General features: G+C 44.2%; 1 protein-coding gene across 1 annotated transcript in view; it reads left to right on the plus strand.

Annotated features, from left to right (window-relative positions):
- The window catches only part of LOC141027266 (uncharacterized), a 31,602-nt gene extending 6,992 nt beyond the window's left edge, over positions 1-24,610 (plus strand). The window contains exon 2 of the mRNA XM_073504254.1: positions 24,313-24,610. Coding sequence (XP_073360355.1) covers positions 24,313-24,610 — 298 coding nt within the window. The remainder of the gene's footprint in view (positions 1-24,312) is intronic.
- The last annotated feature ends 2,240 nt before the right edge of the window (positions 24,611-26,850 follow it).

Below are 26,850 nucleotides of genomic sequence, written 5' to 3' on the forward strand. Positions count from 1 at the left end.
TCATGCTGTGCACAACAGTAAGAGCCGATCCGTTCAAACTGTTCACACGAGACTCACAGGCCTGGCATTGTAATATGTTCACATTAGTAGCCCAAATTCAAAACCAACTAGTACGATTCGCATACATAAGATCAACATGTTACTGCATCTCAATGACTCATAGATCATATATAAATATGTAGCTCCAAAAGCAAAGATCTAGAAAAAACATCTGTTCTTCCTACAAACATGGATGCTTCTCTTGGCCAACATTCAGTACAGACTGAAAGAAAAATTTGTTTGTGAAGTCTACAATTCCTCTTGCAAATGTAAGTGGTTTCACCAACAGCTGGAACCATGAGAATGAACAACACATGATGGAGGAACATCCGCTGCAATATGATTTGGTCTTCTCTCGATCACACGGCGAGACTATTTTCGGAATACAAACTTTAACTTAGGCAAAATGATGCCCATTGTATAATAACACCAAAGCAATGAAGCACCTAGTGTTGGCCAATAAATAGTACAGTACTACTTTTCTGCAGTCCATGAAGTGACTATCCAATCTTTCTGTGTCTATTTTCAAATGGCACTGCATGCAGTAACTATACTATTCTCTTGTGCAGTTCAACCAAAATTGCGGTCACTTTGTGTGTTTGCCAAATAGCAACGGGCAGACATCTTTGTCTGCACAAATATCAAGCAGCTAGTAAACATATACCCCACCTTGTATTTTCGGTTTAAACATGTATCTTCCGCTTAGCATCTGTCATGTTTTGCACTGGACAATTTGATACAGTCATGTTTTGCCCTGGACAATTTCATACTGAGTTGATTTGCTGGTTCAGAGCAGAAATATAGCGCCTCTTCTTCATCAGACCAAGGATATCCATGTTCACAGTGATGGAAGAGGTGAAATCGATACAACCGAAATTGAGCATCCAATCATTGAATCCTGTCCTGCACCTCCAATGTAGGTCCACCCTGCCAATAAATTCACATGCAAACCACTAGTATTACTATCTAATGACAGTACAAAAAGAGTAGCAAGATAGTAGCAAACCATGTACCTTCGTAATGAACGGCTCATAGTGCCACCAATTGGATATAAAGGTTTGGAAGAAAACATGCTCCTAATGTTGAACCAGTTGGACTTTTTGTGCAGTTCCACTAAAATCGAGCATCCCTGTTTGCATAGATATTGAAAGTGTGATTACTATAAAAGTGGCACTAGTTGAAGCATAGTCTCACAAGTATAAGCATTCCAATTTCTTAATGGGAAAAGGTAGCAAGACTGTTTCTAACCACCTGTTTGAAGGAATAAATAAGGCAACAACGGCTGATGTCAGAAAGGCATATATAGTTCTTTCTGAAAGAATGATCGATTCCTGACCTTTCCTCTTCTTTTAAGCATATTTTGTGCAGTTCAACTAAAATAAAATGCCATCACCGCCTTGACAATTTAGTGACACTGTACAAAAGGAAATGACTTAACATTACATCATGATGTCAGGTATGTAGTCGACAGGCATTAGAGACAAACATACAGACCTCCTCCAATAACATAATGAACATTAATTTTAACAAAGGTGTGACTAGCTTTACCGGGATAATTTGAGTGAACTCTACACCCTCTGTTCCTTAATATAAGACATTTTCGCAGTTCAATTCAAAGTACCCAAACGTTCAGTATTTAGAAAAACAAGTAGTAGTTTTCTTGTGCACATATCTGGGAAAGCTTGCCACACTTTATATATGTCCATACGCTAATGCAACACCATTCGAATAGTACAAATATACACTAATCCAGTGGTTAGTGCAACAGTAGAGTAGTTATTTTATTACAGGGTACAGTACAATGGTTTTACTGAACAGATTTCCATAAGTTCTAGCACTGGAAGATTTCTATAAGAATTAACAATACAAAATGTAAAGGTAACAAGTTTCAGCATTGGTATACTAGTTGTGCAAGAGCATTAAACCAAATACAAAAGTCTGAAGGTAACTAGCATTATTAACTAATGACAGTATTAAAAAATTGCAAACCATGTACCTTCAAGGTAAATATCATTTCGAACTCGAGTGGACATGAAAACTTGCTATCCCAATCTTGATAATCGATCAAACATAAAAACTTGATCGAACGAATCAATACAATACCCAAAGGAGGAGGTGCCCACTCTTGACCTTTCCTCTTGTCTTCATAATTTTTTGTGCAGTTTAACCAAAATAAAATGACATCAGCGCCTTGGCATTTTGGTGACACTGTACAAAAAAATTGACTTATCTCATGAAAGTGAGGTATGTAATCTATAAGCATTAATAGTGCAAAAATCTGAAGGTAGTAACAAGTTTCATCGTTGGTATACTGGCTGTGCAACAACATTAGAATGCCTTAGCTAAAAAATCTTTAATACGTCCACAATCAACAGCTAACCCTGAAATAATCTAGGGACATTAAATGGCATTGCTTAAATTTATCAGTGGCATTAGACTGAATGAGGCATTAGTTAAATGTGGCATCACTTTAGCAGTAGCATTGGTTGACTTTACCGCTGGCGTTACACTAACAGCAAAAAAGTGGCAATAAGAGCATGGGAGACCCATTCAGATAGTGGGCGCACCAGTACGATGTACCTCCACGGACGCATAGAGTGGTGAGGGAGGTATGGTTGCCTAGAGCAACAAATATCCACGCAGCATATGTGGATTACGTCCCATTTTTGTTCTCTTTAGCCACCTTTTTCCTACGTCAGGACAACAAACCGATCGACCTGGTCATTCTCTATTGCGTTGTCATGCCTTTCTACCCTTCTTCAACCAAGAGACACGAGACTCGTTCCTTAGCTACTGATTTCCCCTTTTTAACCTAGATGCGGGTTCGATGCCTACTCTCTTGGACAGTACAGTCTCCTCCATTTGCCTTCACCCTTCCTTCTGCCATTGTTCGATCGTCTTCTCCATGGAGGGAACAAGCCAGAAACGACCCCGTTATTCTTGCCCCGATCTAAAAGATGACGTGGTGGGGGAACTCATTGATCGGTGCGACGTCATCACCTCGGCTAGCATGGCAGGTTCGTTCAAGCCCATTCTCGACTCAACTAATAACATCATTACAAGGAACCCAAGGGTCCAGGAGCAGTTTGATCTCCCCTATCTTCTTCGCCATGACCTTGCTCGCTGGCGAGCGGACGACGGAGACCTCGCCTTGTGCAAGTTGATGCCGCTTGATAATGATACGTGTGATGTCAAGATGCCATCGCTTAAGGGTAAGTCCTGGGCTGGCACAAATGGAGATTGGGTTGTTTATATTGGGTACAATTGCGAGTGGGAACTTGTGAATGTGTACACTCGTCAGCGGATTCCACTTCCAAAAATCTCCGAGTGCCCTGAGGTTGAGTACACAGATGATCTACGTACGTTCAAATACGATCATGGTGACTGTCGTCTACTGAAGATAGCAATTTGTCGAATTCCCAACCGCTCTTGGAATTACAAGAACTATCAAGTTGTTGCTATCTTCGACAAGCTTGTTGCCGTCCTTCGTGGTTCGACAGGATGGATATTGCTCAAAAATCAGTTTCTATACACGGATGTGTACTGTGATGCAATTGAATACGAGGATCTTGTGTTTGCTGCCACCACTCATGGCACTGTTTTTGCATGGGATCCTCGTAGTTTCGGTACGTTTGTCTTCCACCGTAATTATAATTGTTCCATCCACATGCATGCGGGGTAGAAAGTTTCCCTTTACTAATTAACCTTCTTCTTGTGTTTCCAAGGTCCTGTGAACATTCCACCACCTATACTTGAAAAATTTTATAACAAGGGGGAGATGACGATGCTGATGATCACGAGCATGAGGAGGAGCAGAACTTATATACTCAGTGGCGCCTGGCAACTAATTCCGATGGATCACCTCTTCTTGTCTGTATACAGTGCACTCAGACTGTTACTACTGAGGAAGCAGGTGTTGTCTCCGATGGTCGCCCTCTCCTGACCTATTCCAACACCCGTTGCATGGTATTCAGGATAGATACTAGTGTGCTAGCGCCAACACCTTCTCCCTGGTTCAGTATTGATAGTCTTGGAGCAAACTCGCTCTTCCTTGGACCAAACTATCCAATGATGGTGAAAGGCGATCCAGCTTTTGTTGACACAACGTTACTACCATTTATGAGAAGCAAATGTATCTATACCTCAGACATTTTGGTGGTTCCCTACCCTGGTCCTGATATATGCCGCTTTAGCCTGGATGATCAGTCCTGCGTTGCTCTCGATATTGACAATATCTGGCCCTTCCCAGAGCACCTATGGTTCAAAGCAAGCGTTTCCAACGCCGAGGATTGGTTGAGTTGAAGTTCATTTCATTGCTTGTTATTTGTTGTGTGATGAAAACTTTAGTATTTGCTAGAATGTTTTGTTGGAAATAATCTATAATCCAACATGTAACCTCGTTGTCGTTGTGTGTTGATGACTTGTTGTATTTAATGAATGGTACATTTCAGTTGCAAATGCATGTCATAGACTCAATTTATGAATGGTTTTCGAGTCACTTCTTGGAGTGTGAGTACCGTAGTAGTATAGCCAGCATCCGGTTAGTATATGAAGTTGCCACATCACATAGAGCCAACCTAATATTGGAGTATGCTAGCCCTCCACCGGTGCGCCGCTTCAAATGGCGGAGGAAGTGAGAGGTCGCGTCACCTTGTGTCCAGATCTGAGATGCCACGTGTACCAGATGAATGACTCCAAGTTTGACCACCGTGATGCTAGGTGCGAGCCCAGGAACACTGTTGGAGTGACCCCCCTCATAATTTTCCTACATTGGTCGTTTGATTCATAGGATAGAATGCTATAGGATTTTTTTCCTATGTAATCATGTTTTAATTGGCAATCTAGCATCCACTCCAACTTTTGTTTCACTTCCTTTGTTCCTACGAAGAGAGTACTTGCTCTAAATGATGTGCCGCTGCAAGAGCCGCCTATATTTATTAACCATGCTCTAAAAAGGTGGACCAACTTTGGCTATAGTAATACTGTACTAGGTTAGTAGGTGACCTTGCGCTTGGCTCTTCTCCTCTTCCGGAAGTCGAAAAATAATGATGGTATTATAGTAGTACTTCTGGCAATCTGACACCAAATGAACTGCTGCACGTCCACTGCTTGTAAGCAAAAGTTTCTCCTCGTGCTGCGAGCCACCGTGCACGCGTTGGCGAGGGAGAAGGCGTAGTAAGCAAGCTTCTCGTTGTTCTGCGAGTTGACGGGACACATCTAAGTTATTTATTAGTACTCTCTTCAAAAAGGGCCGACCATGTCCATGGCTACCATCCCGTGCTCTGTCATTGAGTACGTGCACTATTCACGTGCCATCGAGGAGAAAAAAATATTGCGTAGTACTAGGTGCCATCGAAGTGCACGACTCACTTACGCACTGCTTATCTCCATTTTCTTCCATGACACGCCACCTTGATGCTAGATTTCCCGCGTGTCATGGAGGCATATAGTATGATTTTGTAAAATGGAGGCATATGGATGTCCCGCGTGTCGGCAAAAGGATGAACAAAGCTCATGTCTTAAACGAAAAGAGTGGAAGAACATAGATTCCCGACGACCGAGAAGGAGCAACAAACCTCGGGGTGGAGCGTCTGCACTCATAATATTTTATATTATTCAGCAATATAAAATCAACCAAATCTCTCCACGTTCGTATACCATTCTATAGTATGAGAATAACTTTGAACGTAAGCCATTGATTCACTCTATCCAATGTTCATAGTTGGAAAATCCAAACAAAACCAAGCATTGGATCAACTCTTTTTTCGAGATCAACTCTTTTAGCACTTACCGCCTACCCACCTAGCCCACCTATATATCCGCTCACGTGTGATGACCACAGGAGCTATCCACTAAAATTGTATGTTAAAAAAATAAAGGTCGATAACTAATGCGGCACCTCGGGCCAACGCGGCCAGATCGCATTTTGCACGAGAAATTACACAGCATGTTTTGTTGACATGTGGTCCCGTTCCAACATGTCAGTGAGAGACGGCGAGTCCTTTTGTACAATTTCCGAAAGGACGTGTAGGCCGGGGTGCCTCTTCGTGTACCGTGGCAAACTAGCAACCGTCCACCGACTCTTCGCCTTTCCCTCTCGATTTGGAACTGCTGTCGCACGCTCTTCCTCCCTCCTCCATTTGCCTTCACCCTTCCTTTCTGCCATTGTTCGATCGTCTTCTCCATGGAGGGAACAAGCCGGAAACGACCCCGTTATTCTTGCCCCGATCTGAAAGATGACGTGGTGGGGGAACTCATTGATCGGTGCGACGTCATCACCTCGGCTAGCATGGCAGGTTCATTCAAGCCCATTCTCGACTCAACTAATAACATCATTACAAGGAACCCAAGGGTCCAGGAGCGGTTTGATCTCCCCTATCTTCTTCGCCATGACCCTGCTCGCTGGCGAGCGGACGATGGAGACCTCGCCTTGTGCAAGTTGATGCCGCTTGATAGTGATACGTGTGATGTCAAGATGCCATCGCTTAAGGGTAAGTCCTGGGCTGGCGCAAATGGAGATTGGGTTGTTTATATTGGGTACAATTGCGAGTGGGAACTTGTGAATGTGTACACTCGTCAGCGGATTCCACTTCCAAAAATCTCTGAGTTCCCTGAGGTTGAGCACATACGTACATTCAAATACGATCATGGTGACTGTCGTCTACTGAAGATAGCAATTTGTCGAGTTCCCAACCGCTCTTGGAATTACAAGAACTATCGAGTTGTTGCTATCTTCGACAAGCTTGTTGCCGTCCTTCGTGGTTCGACTAGATGGATATTGCTCAAAAATCAATTTCTATACACAGATGTGTACTGTGATGCAATTGAATACGAGGATCTTGCGTTTGCTGCCACCACTCATGGCACAGTTTTTGCATGGGATCCTCGTAGTTTTGGTACGTTTGTCGTCCACCGTAATTATAATTATTTCATCCACATGCATGCGGGGTAGCAAGTTTCCCTTTACTAATTAACCTTCTTCTTGTGTTTCCAAGGTCCTGTGAACATTCCACCACCTATACTTGAAAAAATTTATAAGAAAGGGGGAGATGACGATTGTGATGATCACGAGCATGAGTACGAGGAGGGCCCATATACTCAGTGGCGCCTGGCAACTTCCGATGGATCACCCCTTCTTCTCTGTATACAGCCCACTGCTGATGTTACTACTAAGGAAGCAGGTGTTGTCTCCCATGGTTGCACTGTCCGGACCTATTCCAACACCCGTTGCATGGTATTCGGGATGGATACTATTGTGCTAGCGCCAACACCTTCTCCCTGGTACAGTATTGATAGTATTGGATAAAACTCACTCTTCCTTGGACAAAACTATCCAATGATGGTGAAAGACGATCCAGCAGCTGCTGACACAATGTTACTACAATTTATGAGAAGCAACTGTATCTATACGTCGGACATTTCGGTGGTTACCTACCCTGGTCCTGATATAGTAGGCCAATTCCGCCTGGATGATCAGTCCTGCGTTGGCCTCGAGATTTACAATAGCTGGTCCTTCCCAGAGAATCACTTGTGGTTCAAAGCAAGCGTTTCCAACGCCGAGGATTGGTTGAGTTGAAGTTCATTTCATTGCTTGTTATTTGTTGTGTGATGAAAACTTTAGTATTTATAATGTATCCTCGTTGTCGTTGTGGGTTGATGACCTGTTGTATGTAATAAAATGATATGCCTGTGATAAACTTACTAAATTTATGAATGGCTATCGAGTCGCTTCTCTGAGTGGGTGCTGCGACGAGGCAAAAAAATATTTTCCGAATACATAATTGTACGTGCATTGCAATAGGTTATCGGATGAGGCCAATCAACAATAGTACACTATTTGTACTAGCTTCACATGCTGCACTATCTCTACGTCTACGTACGTAATACAACAAGTTTTAAACTTGAGACCAGCCACCCATCCTCACAAAGAACACTTTTTAACCTAGCACAGACTCTAGGAAATTTGGCCACAGTGTGAGGTGGGCCATATGTTAATGTGTTCGCTGTACGTAACCAGCACCTCGAATCCTCGATAGGAGTAGTAGGAGTAGTAGGGTGGCATGGGCCAGAACAAGCATTCACGTCCAGGAGTACGGCACACGCCACCAGCACGACTTCCATCAGACACCATATTTCTTGGAGTCCGTGCTACAGCAATCTCTTCAACCTAGTCGTTTCTCTAACTTAGCCATCGCGCGGCGGGCGAGGTGGGGGTTTGCCGATAGTCGGTTTCCTCAACTGCGGTCCCACTTGTAAGGCCAACTCCAACGCACGACCCCAAATGGACCTCCGTTTTGCCCGGATTCTGTCTGTTTGGGTAGGACAATGGGGTCGTGTTCGGGCCATTTCTCGGATGCGGTGGTCGTGCGCCGAACGCGCGACCGCATCCCGGCCGTGTACATTTTTCTTTGCAAACACATATCTTTTTTTATCATTGATTTTTTGGTACATGGAAATACATCACCAAAATTTTGACTAGAAAAGCAAGACCAAAGAAAACAAGAACCACAAGAATACATTTTAGAAGATATCCAACTTCCATAACTACTCCTGTAAGTTGGATTAGTGCCTTCTCGATGCATTCATTGTTGATCTACGGAGGCTCGATCTTGCGTGCTTCTTTCTTCTTCGAGTGTAAAGAAGTAGACGTGTCTAGCCTCTATTCTATCAACAAGTGCACTAGTCTCATCTCTAGCCTCTATGCTAGCTAAAAGTGCTAGTACATCTACTAAATTGCGCTCTATCAATATATCGTTGTACTCTTCTTCCCAATACCAAAACTTGCATCCATTCTACACAATAAAATTTTAAGTTAGCACAACTAGTCTAATCCGAGAGCACAACTAAAGATTTGGTCGAGTTCTTCCTCCTTTTGCCGACACGTGGGACATCCAACATCCAGGTCGTGTCATGCATGAAAATAGAGTGGTAGGTGAAGCCACGTGATGTGCATCTTGGGTTAAACTGTAAATAGAATCTTACTACTCTTGAGTAACTCCAAAAGCGGCCACCGAAGATCTTTATTGGATTTGTTTTTCATCACCAGCACGTCGAGGTGAAAGATGTGCAGGTTCAGTGGGTCCTCTTGCGTTTTCACTGGCATGTGGGACCACATATGAGCAAACAGACGATGGGCTCCGCGCGTCTGCTGGCTGGCTGAGAAGAGAGATAGAGGAGGGCTGAGCACGGACTCCAGGAAATTTGTTCTACGTACTCGATATAGTGGAGTAACCAGCACCTCGATATAGTGGGGTGGCATGGGCCATAACTAGCATTCATGTCTAGCAGTACAACACACGCCACCCACACGAGTCCCATCCGACACCAATTTTCTTGGAGTCCGTGCTAGCTACAGCCATCTCTTCTCCCTCATGTTTTCTCAGCCATCGTGCGGCGGGCGGGGTGGGGGTTTGCCGATAGTCGGTTTGCTCAACTGCGGTCCCACTTGTAAGTGAAAATGCAACACATCACGCATTCCCCCTTGAGCGGCGTGCCGCACAAACCGTGTGGGGGTGCGACGCGAACACGGCAGGCTTTTCCTTTTGAACTTGTAACTTGTAAAATTTGGTTATGCTCCATGGGGTGACCGATAGATAGAAATAACGATTTTCCCTAGAGTAATGAGAAGTTTGGTTCTGGCACGGTTCATGCATGGAGTACGTAGGAAAATTATGAAGTTGATGCGAAAGGTAAGATAATTACTAGTAGTACCATATACTACTACATGGATTTGACGGAAAGATAAAGATACATACGGATCCATCAACGACATCCTCACGCCCTAGTGCACCGGGTCACCAACCGACGTGTGAGGAGCAGCGGCGTTGGCGGCAAGCTCAACGTGCTTCTGAACAATGTTATCCAAGGTTGCCCTGCGGTCCAAGAAGGCCAGCGTCCTATCGTCCTCCTCTTGCATGTAGTAGTCCTTGTGGACGATTTGCGCGTAGACGTGGGTGATTATGTCGATGGTGTCTTGCTGCGCCAGGCGCTGCGCGGCGAGCGCGACCTCGAGGTGGACAATCTCCGGCGTGACGGCGGGCAGTCGCAGGGCCACCAGTGCGTCGAAGAGGTTGTCACCATAGAGGCCGTTGAGGGTGGCAGGCATCGCAGAGCCTGGGCGCGTGGGCTGGAGGCGTACGTCAAGGTCGTCCGCGAGCTTCTTGACGACGGTGAACTTGTCGAGGAAGCCGACGAGGACCTCGTCGAACAAGGAGACGAAGCTGTCGTCCAAGCGGCCCCTCGCCCTGGCGGCCTCAAGCACTACCTGGAGACGTTCGTCGGTGCCGGGCCGCAGGCCGGTGTCGTGGACCATCTGGCACAGCCGGCTGATGCTCGCGCTCATCGCCTCCATGGGTCTAGCTTCTAGTCAACTGATCTTGCGATTGGAGTGATCACTCTTGCCCTTGGGTGCGTAGGTGCGTAGGATTTCGTAGATTGGACTGGCGGGAGCCTTTATATGAGAAGTGCAGACTGCGTTGAATTCACGTGCGTGTTGGCCATCTACTCCTCGCCCCTCTACTGCACCTGCCTTTGGCTGTATGAAAGGTTGGCCAGCCACCCGTTGGACCCACGTGTCATACACCCAAAGGCAGGTGCGGTAAGTCAATGAAGCTGCGTCCCCCTCCGTGCCCGTGCGTGCTTTTAATGACTTGAGACTACCAAACATCACATGCGGTGGTTAGTTCATTGCATGTAATCCTATTAAGTAGCAAAAAGACATTAAGTTACCTCGCCCATAGGAATAAAACAATACACCATGTATTCATTTACAAAGGGAGTAGTACATTTTTTGTGACATGCATTACTAGATATTGCTAGTCAAATACTAAATCCAGATGGACGTAGTAGTACTACTAAATCCAAATGGTGGTGCTAGTACTAGTAGTAGTACTACTACCAATGTAGTAGCACTGTACTACCCGTTGGTCAAATTATTACGTGCTGCTCCTCACAGTGAAGTGACAAGACCCTACGCCAGAGATGACACCTGAGTATAGGCGCCGTCTTCGGCATAGCATAGTCAGCCTCACCATCTGCAGTCACTATCATCATGGCTGTAGACCTAGCCTGCTTACAACTAGCCGTGTTCGACATAATTTCCCGTGCGTAGATGCCCGTGCATTGCACGGAACACCAAGATTGGGGGGTGGGCGGCACCGGCAGCGGCCATCGCGCCAGATTTTTCCATGGCCTTCTAGATGTGGTGGGGAGGAGATAAGGCTGATTGTGAGAGACAAGGAGTTGTTTGTAAATAGGGAACAAGTGCGGGCATCTTTTTGTAAAACTGGAGAAGTTTGGTTTGTATGCGTCAGATCTAGATCCGACGGCTATTGGTGAAAGATGGAAGGCACAACATCATCACCAACTCAGGACCTGTTTGATTCGCAGGATTTTGAAAACGCGGGAATAGGACACGACAATATTACAAGTTTCAAACTGATATTACAAATGTTAGGAGTAATGCTGCACCTACGAAGAGGGAATTACTAGGAAGTTTACGTAAGAACTTTCGTTACTTTAGGTGGATGCAGAATTATCGTACAAACTAAAATCCACAGCCCTGACAAGTCACTAATGGGCAAATAAGTTTTCGAGTCTCTGTCCACTTGATGTTTCAAAAACAAATTCAGCTTCTGCGGAGACTTTGTCATTTAGGCTTAGACGCTTGCGGTGATGAGCATGCCATTCATTGTTGCGCCAAAGAACGCCAAACCTCATTACCTTGAGCACACTTGCCTCCAGAACAAAGAACTTGGCCAATTTAATCTCAGATGTGCCGCCTCGGTAGTCGATCAAATCAATTTCTGTAAGATGGAGATCAAGGCATTCGATGAGATTGATATAGTGCAGCACATTTTTCACTTTCGGGTCTTTTTTATCCGCAAAAGAAGAGAACATATTAGAGCAGCTGGCTGTATAAGATTGCCGTGTCATCAAGAGGTACCAATATCATTCACTCATACGATAGGGTTGGCTGGCTAGTGATATTTTTTCACTCTCTCTCTCTTTCTCTTTCCTCTCATTTACCTAGGAGTACGTGAAGAGCTTGGGCATTTGTTGCCTTCCACTATGTGGCTGATGCCATATTTCGCAAAAGTATGCCACATAATACGCATCGATGCCAAATCAAAAGATTTTGGCACCGCTCTCGTGATGTGAGAGAGTTGGCACTGCTGTGCACACAGACCCACATGTATAAACAAATCAATCAAACCAACAACACCAGCCTCTCACTCTCCCAAACAAGTTTTTTTTATTGCCTCGGTCCTCTCTCTCTCCCACGCAAGTGTTTTTTCATTGCGTGAGTTAATTTGGCACCGGAGCAATGTAGGTGATCTAGATTGGGGCACCAGGTGAGCAATGGAGGGGCATCGATGCCAAATGCATCATAAGTGAATTTGGCACGTGTTTTGGCCTACATAGTAGAGGGCCGTTATAGCCCACTTTTGTACTACCTCTTATTTAGTATAAAATTTTGACCATATATTTATGTAAGAAAACGCCAATCCATGTCACTAAAAATTACACCATTTGAAATTATGTTCAAATACGAATCCAACGATATAGTTCTTAGTGACATGCATTAACATTTTGTCAGTTAAATCTATGGTCAAATTTTCATACTACAAAATAGGAAGAGTAAACCAGGACGGAGGTAGTACTTGCTCTTAGGGTAACCATAGAGTTACTGGAGTAGTCTAAGTTACTTTCCACTATGACTAGCCTAGGCTACTATAGTAGTACAACAAAAAAACGATGCAGGTGATCACGTGAGAAAAAAATACTAAAAACATTTCTTTCGGTGCATTGCATAGATGCAGTTTTGAACACTACACTTGTCATCGTAATTTGGGAAAATTACAAAAAATTTGAGCTATGTTGTGATTACTGTTTACTAATAGGAAAGAAGTTTCACCTCGATGAGTAGCTTCTCCGTGCACGGAAAGCATGTAAGGAATCCAACAACTTGATCCAGATTGGGGCCGATAGATTTTATTGCCAAGATCTTCACTGTGCGCATAGACTGGGTCAAGCTTGTGGGAATCATTTTCTGGAAGACGGTCGTAAATACATCAAGAAGAAATTTAAAAATGTGAATTTCAAGAAGACGGAGAAGAAGATGAGTGATGTACCTGAACGATTACGGATCCAATAAAGAGTTCGGAGAATTTGGCAGACGAGTGCACCAACGCTGTCAATTTCGGCAAGTCAATGACCTTGATTTTTGTTGGACCTTCTAGATCCGATACAAGCAATCTCTCAAGGAAAGGCTCATTCTCAATGACCATAACGTGGAACAGCTGGAGTGATCTCTTCCCAATTGATGTCTTGTTGCGGGGCCAGCAAGACACATAAATCCATCGGAGATTCGTCGAGGCGATGTGGAGGCTAATGAACCCATGGATCTGCTCAAGACGAAGGTACTTGAGCGCAGTACAGCTGCGGAGCAGGTGCTCCATAGCCTTCTTCGAGATGACAACGTCGAAGAGGTCGAGCTGCTTGAGTTGAGGGAGAAGAAGGGCGGGCGCGGCATTAATCTGGGGAAGATAGCAGGAGCTGAAGCTGGCGTGGCGCAGCATTGGCGCGAGGCAGAGCGCGGACGGCGGCAGAGAGCGACATCGTCCAGCTTCAAAGCAGAGCTCCTCAAGCTGATCTAGGGCGGGGGATAAGAAGCACTCGTCGAACTTGGGTTGGACCTTGCAGTTGGTACTGAACATGCAGATGTCAAGGCGTCTGGCTGGCCCAGGGTGCGATGAAAGGATCTTGGAGACTGCGGCCATGCGTTTGCAATCCCCATCGCAGAGGCAGCTGTCGACGGTGAGGGGGACGCAGCGCCAGAGGGGGCGCCACCGCTGGGAGAGCAGGGCGGTCCGCATGGTAGATTTGGTGGGGAGGAGGCCGATGATGACGAGCAGCATGTCGTCGGGGAGGCTACTGATGAAGTCCAGGCTCGTCGGATGCGGTTTTGGCTTGAGCCACCTCAGCTTGTTGGCTGCCTCGCCGTCCATCTCAACCGGCAGCGATGCCGGTGTACACGTGTGCTGGTGTGTGTTGTGTGTTGGGTGTGCGCGAGTGCGTCCTTCTGTGCATGCCACCGTGCAGTGGTGAATTGTGCGCGAGTGCGTCCTCCACGCGGAAGAAGTGTGTCCTCAATGCGCCCTCAATTTACTAGCGTGCGGGGTGCTACCCCGAGTGGTTTCAACTTTGTTTACTTCACCGCGTGTCAGATGGGCCTCTAGTTTACTTATTTTCACCCACTGCCACATGGGCCAGCACACGAAGATACAGAACACGAGCTGACAAGGCAGCATGTGGACTGGTTGACCGGTCAACTAAACAATATACGGAGCTATACGCTGACACAGTGAGCGTATAATCCGTCGGTATAGAGTGTTCGTGTGAGAGGGGAGGCCCGTGAGAGATAGCAGAGAGAGAGAGCGAGAGAGAGAGCTACTCCCTCCGTTCGATAATGTAGTTCCAACATTTTTTTTAAGTCAAACTTTTGAAACTTTGACCAAGTTTATAAAGAAATTACTTATATCTACAATACCAAAGATAAATGATAGTATGAAGTAAGTACATGTTGTGATGAATCTAATGATCTTTCCAGATGTAAATGTTTTTCTCCACATATACCTGGTCAAACTTTTCTGAGGTTTGACTTTTCAAAACATCCATATGCTTATGGACGTGAGAGAGTCCCTAACTAGAGAGAGAGAGAGAAATAGAAAGAGCGAGTGAAAAAAGTGTGTGTGCGTGTGTGAAAGATACATGGACAACACTCGATAAAAGTCAAGAAAAAAACGTGTGTGTCTTATGCAAACATATCACAGATGCATCTTCAACAACGGAAGCAAGGTGAGGAGATAGTGTGTGGTTGTTTGCAACTGAGAGAGCAAGACCCCTAGCACGTGGCCAAGAGGGGTCTGACAAACAAGGGAGAGAGGTCGAGAGAGACGTGCGGAGAAAATGCAGACATGGGGAGGAGAGAGTGTATGTTTGTCATAGAGAGATCCCCTGGAGATCGTGATGGGACTACATGGGTGGGAGATCGAGTGACAAGGTGTGTGCGCGATAGAAGATACCTCGAGAGATATCAAGATAGACGTATGGATGGAAGGAGACAATATGTGTGTTCCTGATGGCTAGTGAGAGATAATCATACTTAGGGGGGGAGTGCTTGCGCCTATGATGGAGTGAGCGATTATGGTACTTATTAGGGGGGTGCGTGTCACATAGAGAGAGAACAAGGGCGGAGAGTGTTGGATGGGTCTATATGTATAGCGCGAGCGAGACATGTGTATGTGTGAACCAGGGAGATATAAAGTTTGAGAGAGATTGAGGAGCCCCGATAAGGCTGAGTGGTGCGTCAGATAGCTGAGAGGGGGAAAGAGATATTCCATCCGCTCGATAATGCAGTGCATGTAACTTTTTTAGAAGTCAAACTTTGGAAACTTTGATCAGGTTTACACAAATGTTATTTATATCTTCAATACCAAAGATACATCATACGAAACTACATCTCATGGTGAATCTAATGGTATATGTTTGCCGTTCCAGATGTAATTGCTTTTCTCCACGTACATGGTCAAACTTTGTGATGTTTGACTTCTCAATAAATCAATATGCTATGGACCGAGGAGAGTGCCTAAGTCGAGAGGGATCAAGTGCGTGTGAAGGAGAATGAGTAAGTGTGCAAAAAGAGTATGTGTGTGAAAGAGAGAGTGACAACAAACGATAAATTAGAGAGAGAGTGCGTTTTTTCGTTTCTTAGGCGAACATATCACGCATGCATCTCCGAGATAGAAAAGCGAGGCGAGGAGATACACAAAGATAGCTAGTGTGTGATTGTTTGGAACGGAGAGAGACACCCCTATAACACATGTCCAATAGAGGTCTGGCCAACAAGGAACAAAGGTCGAGAGGGACACATGGAGAACATGGACGCATGGGGAGGGCGAGAGGGTGTGTTTGTGATAGAGAGACCCCCTCGAGATCGTGAGGGGACTATATGGGTGGGAGATCGAGGGAGGTGCGTGCGCGATAGAAAGATGCCCCGAGAGAATCAAGATAGACCATGCACATGTTTGTGATGGAGACTAAGATTAGCTAGTCATATACATATAGGGGGACTGCGTGTGCCTACAATTGAGTGAGAGACCATCATACTTGGCTAGCTAGGCATGAGATTGTGTGTGTGTGTGCGTGTGAGATGGAGAGAGAACGAGGGAGAGAGATAGAGTTTTATATGGGCCTATCGAGTGCGAGTGAGATATGCATGTGTATGTGTGACCCAGGTAGATGGAGAGTTTGAGAGAGGGCGGAAGAGCTCCGATACGACAGAGTGGTGCGTGAGAGAGTTACTGGCAACGAGCCAAGGAATTTGTGTGCGTACGATGAGTGCACCCAAGATGTCTAGCTTGGACTAGAGAATCATACATAGTGTGCGAGAGAGACCTATAGATGGAGTATATATGCATGCGAACTAGAAAGACCCCCCCCACCCACGCACACACACAAAAGAGAGAGAGAGAGATGGAGAGAAAGAGAGAGGACCAACAAGGTTTGTGTGTTGGATCCGTGTGATAGAATTGAAGATTGTCTGCGAGAGAGAGAGAGAGAGCAGGAGTCTGGGAGAGGGGGAGGTCGCGTTTTATGCATTAAAGACTGATATAAACCATGTTTCGATATAAAATTGTATTCAAATATTTAAATTGGAGAACATATTGTCTGCAATCCACACATGAACGAATATATGCGTATATCAAACAAGTTCATTAATTTGACTTTCAACATGTTCATGGAGTACTATAATACTGTACAACATGCTATTCGATTGAGGTGTTCAATTTTGGATTTAGTTCACTATTTTGACCTGGTGAACGAGCTATTTCATTGAATCGAGATATTTCATTTTGGGTTTGATTCCCGTTTTTGAGTGGGTCAACTATTTGTCATATAGTAAATCGCTAGCAACGAGCATGTAAAAACACATTACTCCCGAGCATCATCTCTCCATCTAAAAAAGAAGTGGCAAGCTAATATTTCTAAATTTGATTCGAATCGACTTTTTTTAGCTTGATTCGAATCGACTTGGTAAGGTAGACGTGGATGCTCGTTCTCCCAAATTTTGAACGAACCATTAAATATCCTCTGCTCGGTGGAATTCGCCTGAGCAAATAAATGGGAGATGTGAAATTACCATCCCATGTGGGAGACGCATTAATTGGCCCGTTGTGCATCGAGGGTAGGTTCGTAACTTCATCCAAGCGCGCCTTCTCCTCGGCCAAAATGACATGTGCCGAATAATTCATAAACCATGGTCGGCAAAACACGCTCTCCTCGCCCGAAATAGCTCGCGCCCACTATTTCAAAACACGCTCTCCTCGCCCGAAATCGCTCGCGCCCACTATATTTCAAAACACGCCCTCCTCGCCCGAAATCGCTCCCGCCCACTATTTGGGGAGAAGCAAAGTTACTCTACTATCCCCGACCCTCAGTACACAGACCCAAGCTGAGAAGCCTAAAGGCAGGGGTAGAACTGTAACTCCCCCTCACATTTCAGACAAATGCGTCTGTATCCCAACCCCCCCCCATTCATACCTCGTGGGCGCCAAATCACCTTCTCCCCAGAAGCTCCCTTCTCCCGAGCCGCGAAACCTCAGCCCCTCCTCCATGGCGCCCCCCACCGCACCAATTTCACAGCCGCCCTCCTCCCTAATGCCGGAGACGATGTCCATTTGCCGTCGTGCACTGGGCCATGTGCCTCTTACTCTGTGGTGCTGGAGCTGCCTCAACGACGGTCGCGTGAACCGTACCAGAGCCAATTCACCCCCGCCGTTGTTCACGGCGCCGGAGCAGCTTCAACTTCGGATCCGTCCAGAGTCCCGGCGCTGCTTCCCCGTAGCCGTCGACCGTCGCGACATCGCTGTTTCCCTGCCGCCGGTGGCCACCGCAACCGCGCCGGCCTCACCGACTCGGTAGCTGGACCTGCCTACTTCACCATGCCGCCAGATAGGTCGCACCCTCATCTCAAATCACTTTATTTAGGCGTCAGTTGTCTGAATTTTTATTCTGGGCCAATCGATTCCCAATGGGAAGCAACACCCCTCGAGGCGGCGGAGCTCCTAGGCTGCCGGTTGGCTGGTGTCTAACGTAAGGGTGCGGAGCCGCAAGTTCGCCACGGTAGCAGCGCTTAGATGGCTATCTTAGAGTTGCGAGGGTTCAAGGTACTGCTGCCACTGGATCTGGATGACGAGGAGTCTTTGTGGATTGGCCCGGGGGTGGCGCAACCACGGCAGTGCGGTGGGGCGGGGAGCGGGGTTTTGGCCGGGGCCACGGACGGCGGAGGCAAGCTACTCTGCCGTTGGTCGCTGGCTCTTCGGGGAAGATTCCTAACAGTGTCAGCCGGGAGGCACAAGACGGCCATCAAGCCATCCGGCGTAGATCGGACAGTACCAAAATAAAATAAAATCGTGTGACCCCAATTTAGTCTCAGTCAACAGACGTGTGACCACTCTCGTACCTTGCTGTTGATCTCTTAGTGTATTTCTTCAGATCAAAGAGATGTGTCGTTCTTAACATTATGCGTTATCTGCATCTTCAGCCACACCATCTTCCGACTCACCGCAGCTGCTCCAACAAGGGAAGCATACACCAGAAGGGAGCTATAGTCCCCACTCAACAGTTCCCTGCATCGAATGCGCGTGCCCGACATGGATAGCCACAACAACTGCAGGGCCATCGACAAGTCAGCACATGATGCTCACTCCTATGGATGGCGGCCAGTTAGGTTGTACCCTCATCTTACTTGTGTGCAACATTTATGGCTTTGTTATTCATCTAAGCATGGAAATAGATTATCACATTTCACTGTATATTCATGCTGATCTCTTACGGGTCTTGTTCAGGAGTTAACGTTGTTCCATAGTTTAGCTAAGATACTTGTTCTTTAGGTAACGATGTTCCATAGTTATCATCCATTAGCCAATGCTATCCCACAGGCTGGTGATTATAGTATTATACCACTTCTAGTATTACCTAGGTTGTTCTTTAATACTTTTGTGTGCCATCTAGTTAATCTCGAGTACAAACGATACATATTCTGTAGCTTTCATCTGTGTTCTCCCTTTCGTTTTTGAGACCTATTGCTGCTAGTTAACCCCAGTCCTACTATTTATGTCATCTCCTACAGGCACTCATTACATAAATCTAACTACTAGTTGTCTTCCATGCATGTCAGATATAATTGCACACACCGATATATCCACAAGAACCTCACGGAGCAATGTAAAGGCCAATAAACTTGATGTCAATGATACCCAATATGATGGAACATGTAAAGGCAGTTCTTCAGAAGACTTGCAGAAAGATGTTGAATCCTCTTCACCCCACAAGGTCCTTGCTCTAACTTGGCCCGTGATATGGGTACAACATGCATATAATGTCCTGGAGTGTATGTACTCTGTTGCAATGACATGTGCTTAGCATGCTGATCATGCATGTAAATATGTCATGCCTTCCTGTTTTTCAGTACCTATTCCATTCATGATAACATGTTTTCAAATTCAAGTACTGTCATTCTACTCTATCGCAATGCCATCTGCTTAATTTGGACATCATGCTTCTGAATATCTTATGCATTGTTATTCATCAGTACGTACTTCATCTGTCTACCATACCATGTTTTTTACATTGAAGTGATGTTCTAGTGCTCTGTTGCAATGCCATCTTAGTTTCCCAATCATACACGTGTATGCTGCCTTAGTTTTTTCTGTACGTATTCCGCTAGCATACAGTTTTTCATTCAACTAGTGTTTTTTTACCGTGTTGTCCTGTCGTATCCCTAGCTCTTACACCATACTCCCTCCGTCCGGATTACATGTTTCCGAAATGGATAAAAAAGGATGTATCTAGAACTGAAATACGCCTAGACCCATCCATTTTTTTCCGGATGGAGGGAATACATGTCAATATGTCATGCCTTTCTATTCTTCAGTACCTATTCCATCTCTCTGCTGTAGCATGTTTTATAATTGAAGCACCATTCTTCTATACAAGGCATGCAAGGGGAAGACGACTATGTTAGAATCTGAAGGGTTACAAACCAGGTCTTTGCAAAAGATCCAAACGCCAGGAGATAATAAACCAACTCCAGTTTTTATAGATACTACTCCAGCACAGAGAAACCCAACTCCTACTGATAATAAGCAGAATCCAGTGGCCAAAAAAACTAGTCCGCTCCAGTCCAGCAAAAATATATCAACTCCATTCTAAGAAGCGTGTGCGTATCCTTGCATCATGAAATTTTATAGCATGCTGATCATATTTTCTACATGTTTCTTACCCATCTCTCTTTTAGAAATAAGCTTAACAGATAGAAGAATTTCTGCACTGGTATCGTCTGTGAGGAACGATTCTTGCAGGAATTCTCTGTACTCCAATGCAGATGTACGTACCTGTTGTATATCACTATATTTTTACATCAGCATGTATTTTGTTAATCGGCGTGAATCCAACCTTTATCTGATCTAAATTTAGTTGTAGCAAAATGTATGATTAAAGGCCACAATGTTGATTTTTGTAAGGAAAACTGCGTGGTAGTTTTGCATCCTGAGCTGCATGAGTGTACTATCTCATATTAGTGGGTTTGATTACTTTGGTTCTGTAGTGGGTTTTCAGTGTTTTTTTTACTATGTTGTCCTGTCGTATCCCTAGCTCTTACATCATACTCCCTCCGTTCGGATTACATGTCGTAGAAATGGATAAAACTGGATGTATCTAGAACTGAAATACGCCTAGACCCATCCATTTATTTCCGGATGGAGGGAATACATGTCAATATGTCATGCCTTTCTATTCTTCAGTACCTATTCCATCTCTGCTGTAGCAAGTTTTATAATTGAAGCACCATTCTTCTATATAGGGCATGCAGGGGGAAGACGGCTATGTTAGAATCTGAAGGGTTACCAACCAGGTCTTTGCAAAAGATCCAAACGCCAGGAGATAATAAACCAACTCCATTTTTCATAGATACTGCTCCAGCACAGAGATACCCAACTCCCACTGATAATAAGCAGATTCCAGTGGCCAAAGAACTAGTCCGCTCCAGTCCAGCAAAAATATGCCAACTCCATTCTAAGAAGCGTGTGCGTATCCTCGCATCATGAAATTTTATAGCATTCTTATCATATTTTCTACATGTTTCTTACCCATCTCTCTTTTAGAAAATAAGGTTAAATGATAGAAGATTTTCTTCATTGGGATTGCATTCGAGGAAAATATCTTGCGAGAATTCTCTGTGCTCCAATGTTGATGTAAGTACCTGTTGTATATCACTATATTTTTACATCAGCATGTATTTTGTTAATCGGCGTGAATCCAACCTTTTTCTGATCTAAAATTTGTTGTAGCAAAATGTTAAAGGCGCCAATGTTGATTTTTGTAAAGAAAACTGCCTGGTAGTTTTGCATACTGAGCTGCATGAGTGTACTATCTCATATCATGCACATTACTGAATTGTAGTGCTGCTCTGCTTGCCTATTCATTCATTGTGTCAATGTTGCTTTCGTATTACCTTACCTAGCTAATGATAGCTGTGCCATATTGTGTTAATTTGGTGTTGGCTAGTTGCCCAAACGTTCGTTGTGCCAACGTTGCTTTCCTATTATCTTACTTGGCCAATGATAGCAATGCTAGTGTCTTAATTTGGTGCAGGCTGCTGAAGATAAGAAGACAAACTCTGAAAACAAGAAGGCAACCCCATTGTTTCTTTCCAATAAATCTAGGCTAGGTAATATGCCAATAACTCATGATTAATCTGTTTGGTTCCCCTCCTAATTTATGTTATGATGCAGTGGTCGAGACACTCTCCACTATCAATAATACAAGCCTGCCAAAATTGCCATCTGAATCTGTTCAGTATCCTCTGTCTTGAATGCAACGGAAAAAATGTATGTTTGTGAACCAATTAATGGCTGAAGGGATGATGGAAATGGTGGAGGAATCAGAGGTGCAGAGTCGTGCGACACAACAACTGATCAATGTTTTCAGAGACAGTGTAGCAAAGCAACAAGAACTTGCCCACATGCTTATGGGCATCATCGTGCTGAGGTTGCAGATTGTGACGTTGTAGATCGTTAGGTTCTGTTCATTTTTTTGCACTGGCATCAATCTTTGATTGCCCAGTGGATGTAATTTCCTGTAATATATGCTGGATGTGCAACGTTGCCCCTGTATGCCGTACCTTTGCTTGATCGGTTTTGGTCCTGTGCATAATTGCTCGTCATAATGGGCTCAAATTATCTAATTTGGCCTAAAGACATGTACGAACTTTAGTGGGCCCATTAAGTTAATGGGCCGTTACCAGGCCGAAAGTTAATGGTCGGCCCTCTTAACACCCGGGTCATTAACAGGCTGACATCGAAGCGGGCAACAGGTAGGCCCAATTGATTTCACGGGCCGTTAACAGGCCGTTACTAAGTTCGGGCTACATATCGCCCAACTATACTGTGAGCCTTTAGCAGGCCGAAAGAGACAGCGGGCTTGTACTGGACCATGTAGAGCATGGGCCGCTAAGAGGCCGAAAGTCTGGTCGTATTGTAAATGGCCCAACTGTGTTGTGGGCCTTTAGCAGGCCGAAAGAGAAACCGGGATGGTATTGGACCATGAAGGGCATGGGCCGTTAAAAGGCCAAAACTCAGGTCCGACTACAAATGGCCCAACTCATTTATGGTCCGTTAACAGGCTGAAAGTCACACAGGGCCGGGAATTGGCCCAACACTTAAATGGGTCGCTAAAAGGCCAAAACTCAGGTCCGACTACAAATGGCCCAACAGATATATGGGCTGTCACCAGGCTGAAAGACACACCGGGCCGGAAATTGGCCCAACACTTAAATGGGTCGCTAAAATGCTGAAACTCAGGTCCGACTACAAATGGCCCAACTGCTTTATGGGCCGTCAACAGGCTGAAAGACACACAGGGCCGGAAATTAGCCCAATATTTAAATGGGTCGCTAAAAGGCCGAAAGATGTACATCGTGAAAATTGGCCCATCCACTGAATGGGCCGTTAACAGGCCGAAATCTCATCGGGCCGGTATTAAGCCCAAATATATAGCGGGCTGTTAACGGGCTCGAACTGACGATGGGCTGCAATGGTGTCAAATCTTTAATGAGCCGTTGACGGGCCGAATTGGCACATCTCGTATGGGCCGTGGGCTTAAATGGACCTGACACAAGTAGGCCTTATGTGGGCCGGCCTGCTATTTTTTACTAGGTCGGCCTTTTTCACCGGAATGGGCCACTGTTGGGTCGTGCCATGTGTCGACCTATCATAGGCGGCTCCTGTCCAATGAGTGGATGACATCTGTCCCAACGGTGAGGCAACAGGTGTTTCCTCCGGCCAATGATGATTTTACACGTGGAAAATCCCCATTGGTCGGGGCTGTTAACGGGTTATCGGATCCAAAACCGGACCTGATAGCTTAACGGCGTTCCGTTACGGTGGATGCCACGTGTCGGTCACCCTTGACGAAAGCACTTTTGTGACGCGCGATTTATCATCATGGAAGTGGACACTTCCGTGATGATAATTTTGGTAGTGTCATGGAACACTTCTATGACAACACAGGTATGACTATCTTGATTCTGTCATAAATTTGTCATGGATGTACATGCATGACAGAAAACGTGACCTACTGTGACAAACAAGTATCATCACGAAAGTGTCTTTTTTTTGTAGTGTTAGCATCTGAAAAAAAATTCACCAAATTAATTTGTGAAGTTGATGTACTAGCATAGATTTTGATCTTGATGCACTAGTATAGTTTATAAAATTGATGTATTAAAAGATGTTTGGTGAAGTGGTATAGGTCCATATCTTGATGCACATGTTCCTCAAATTAATTTCTGAACTTGATATAGAATTGATGCACAAAGATGTATCAAGCACTGGTATATGTCTTTTATTCAACAAAAAAGAAAACTAAAATTGAAGTAAGCAGCACATATATCATTGACTCTGGTAAAAAATAGGTTCTTGAACTTGCTAAAGCATTTGATGAAGCACTGAAGATACCAAAAAAGAAAAATAACATGGTGTAGTTGAATTTAATTTCAGGACTTTGTGTACTAGTTTCTGAACTACATTCATCCATGACTTGTACTATATAAGCATCTACCTCATGGATTATCACTTGTAAACCAAAAAGCAGGAGAATTAAATCTTCAGAAAAGAACATTAATCTTCAATATGTGTCTCCCCCTTGCAGGCCCAAGCGCCTCAAAGAGTTCCTGCAGGAGGAGAAATTGTACACATTTGCCGGTTTCAGCATCGAAGGTGACAAGCGGATGCTGAACAAGTCTGGTTTGGAGATCAAACCCAACAAATTCATCGACATGCAGCGCAAGTGGAAAGATCCAACCAACAACAAATACTACGACTCCTTGGCCGATGTTGCAGGCAGCGTCATCCACCCATTCTACAAAGGCATGAAGAAGAAGATCGACACGGAGGAAGACCACAAACTGTGGGGGATCAGCCCGCCGCCAGATAGGCTCATCGAGTAAGCAGGAATAGATGCGTACGCCATGTACAATTCATGGAATATAATCGACAACATCGTGACAGGTTTGGATATTTCAAAAGGGCAGGAGGCTGACCCCTACTACCACTGCAACTTCGCGGGATGAAAAGGCATGAAAGTCTACCTTCATGTTGCTCGCGCTTCTGCTGGTCCTTAATGTTGTTGTTTCAGATTTGTAGTTTGCTTTCGTTAGGTTGAACCAGCTTCCTTATGTTATGTGTGTCAGGATTTGAACAAGTTTTCCTATGTCTATCAAGTACATCTTTTGCTTATGTCGTTCGACAAGTTTGCTAGCTTCCTATTTTGTTTATCCATCATTTGAAGTTGAAGTAGGTTGCGAATGAAACTTGATGGCTGCTATGCAGCACTAGTCATGGAGCAACAAATCACACATGGATATTTTCACAAAAAAACAGTTACAGACTAACTAAGGACAACAGCAAATAGTAGCGTTGGACGCTAAGTACAGCTTAGTCATGTATGGTAGTACTATCACACTAAAAAGACTAAGTTTCAGCCGAGGACAACGTTCAGTACTAACAACATCATGCTAAATAGTAGTTAGAAAATTACTAAGTACTGCAACAGCAAAAGCAAAGAACCATCAGTACGTATTTCCTAGTCACTAGCATGCTACGATTGAAAGTACTGGTACACTTGAACACACAGTACATTCATTCTACAAAAATAAAAAGTAACGAGAAGCTTCAGTTCGCATTCGTCCCTAAAACAGTGACACACTAAGATTGACAGTAATAGTACAACTGAAATCTCAGTACAACTTAGTCTATACGGCAAGTACTATGATGATACCAAACATTGCCTTGAGAAGAACCACAGCCTAGAAAAAAGAAGGACAAAACTAAATAAAAAAGATATCAGTTCGACCAAGGAGAAAAATCACAAGAAAGACAACAGAAGCATCAGCCCACATTGACCAGTGAGGTACTAGTTTCAAACAACACAAAAAAATAAAATGATCAAAGTACTAGCACAATTGAAATCTCAGTACAACTTAGTTTATTCAGTAACTGCTATGATGATACCAATTAATGCCTTGGGAAAGAAGGCCAAGACTCAACCAAAATAGATTACAGTTCAACCAAGGACAAAAATTAACAAAAAACAAACAACAAAAGCATCAGCCCACATTGACTAGTGAACTAATTATGAACTTAATACGGCTATCCGTTAAATGTAGCTAATTTAAACCAGTGCTTTATTTAACTTTTACTATGAAGTTCAACTAATAAAATTCAAGAAGTTCAAACAAAATTTTGGCTCTCAAATTTTGCTAAATTTCTTATACTTAAATAAAATCTGGCTAGAGATCACGTAGCAACTTCGTTGTAAATAATTTCAATCCCCAAAAATAACTTCAGTGCTAATACATTATATGAAATCAGTTCTACATAACAAGGAATCGTCACTCAACTCACGATAGATCCACAAGTGCTATCGTGACACGAAATTTTAAAAGCCTTACGCTGAATGAGATTACAATTCAGTACTAACAGAACTATACCATAAGTACAAGCAAAGAGGGTACAGAAACTATAAAGGTTCAACCTAGGTTGGGACAGATGAAAATAAAATAAATCTCACTTTTCCAGCAACAACTCGTAATGAACTTGGAAAAAGGTGTTTTCAGTTCAACTAGTGTACAAGACTTCAGTACAAAAAATAGAACTTAACCAAAACGAATTCCTGATGAAACATTAGACAAGTGAAATAGCTATTCAACCACATTATCATCATGGAAAAAAGTTTGTTAAACATTCTGCCACACTAAAACACAACACAAAATATACCAGTTATTACATAGTACTTGACAAGACATCCAAACACTACAAACAAAGCCTACAATGCTTTCAAGAGATATATCACACAACTATCCATTTCACTACAGAAATGATGACCATTTCTTCTATGCACCAGGAGCCAAAGCCTGAACCTCCTTGGGAAGCTCCGTCACCAGAAGCTGGTTATTCCGGTTGAACGCAACTCTATACAGATCCTCAGCATTCCAATCAACAATACGAGGCTGCAAAACAATAAAACAAATTATCAAAAATCATGACACATAAAAAGAAGAATACACAATCAGCCAAACACAGAAAAGTGAAAAGCTCAACTAGAACCCACGTCGTTATTTCAAATGTTCTCAACGATCTTTTCACCATCATAGGATCCCGCATACTTCAGAGTATAATGGCCACATTC

The sequence above is a fragment of the Aegilops tauschii genome, chromosome 7, assembly GCF_002575655.3.
Source record: "Aegilops tauschii subsp. strangulata cultivar AL8/78 chromosome 7, Aet v6.0, whole genome shotgun sequence".
Classification (NCBI taxonomy): domain Eukaryota; kingdom Viridiplantae; phylum Streptophyta; class Magnoliopsida; order Poales; family Poaceae; genus Aegilops; species Aegilops tauschii.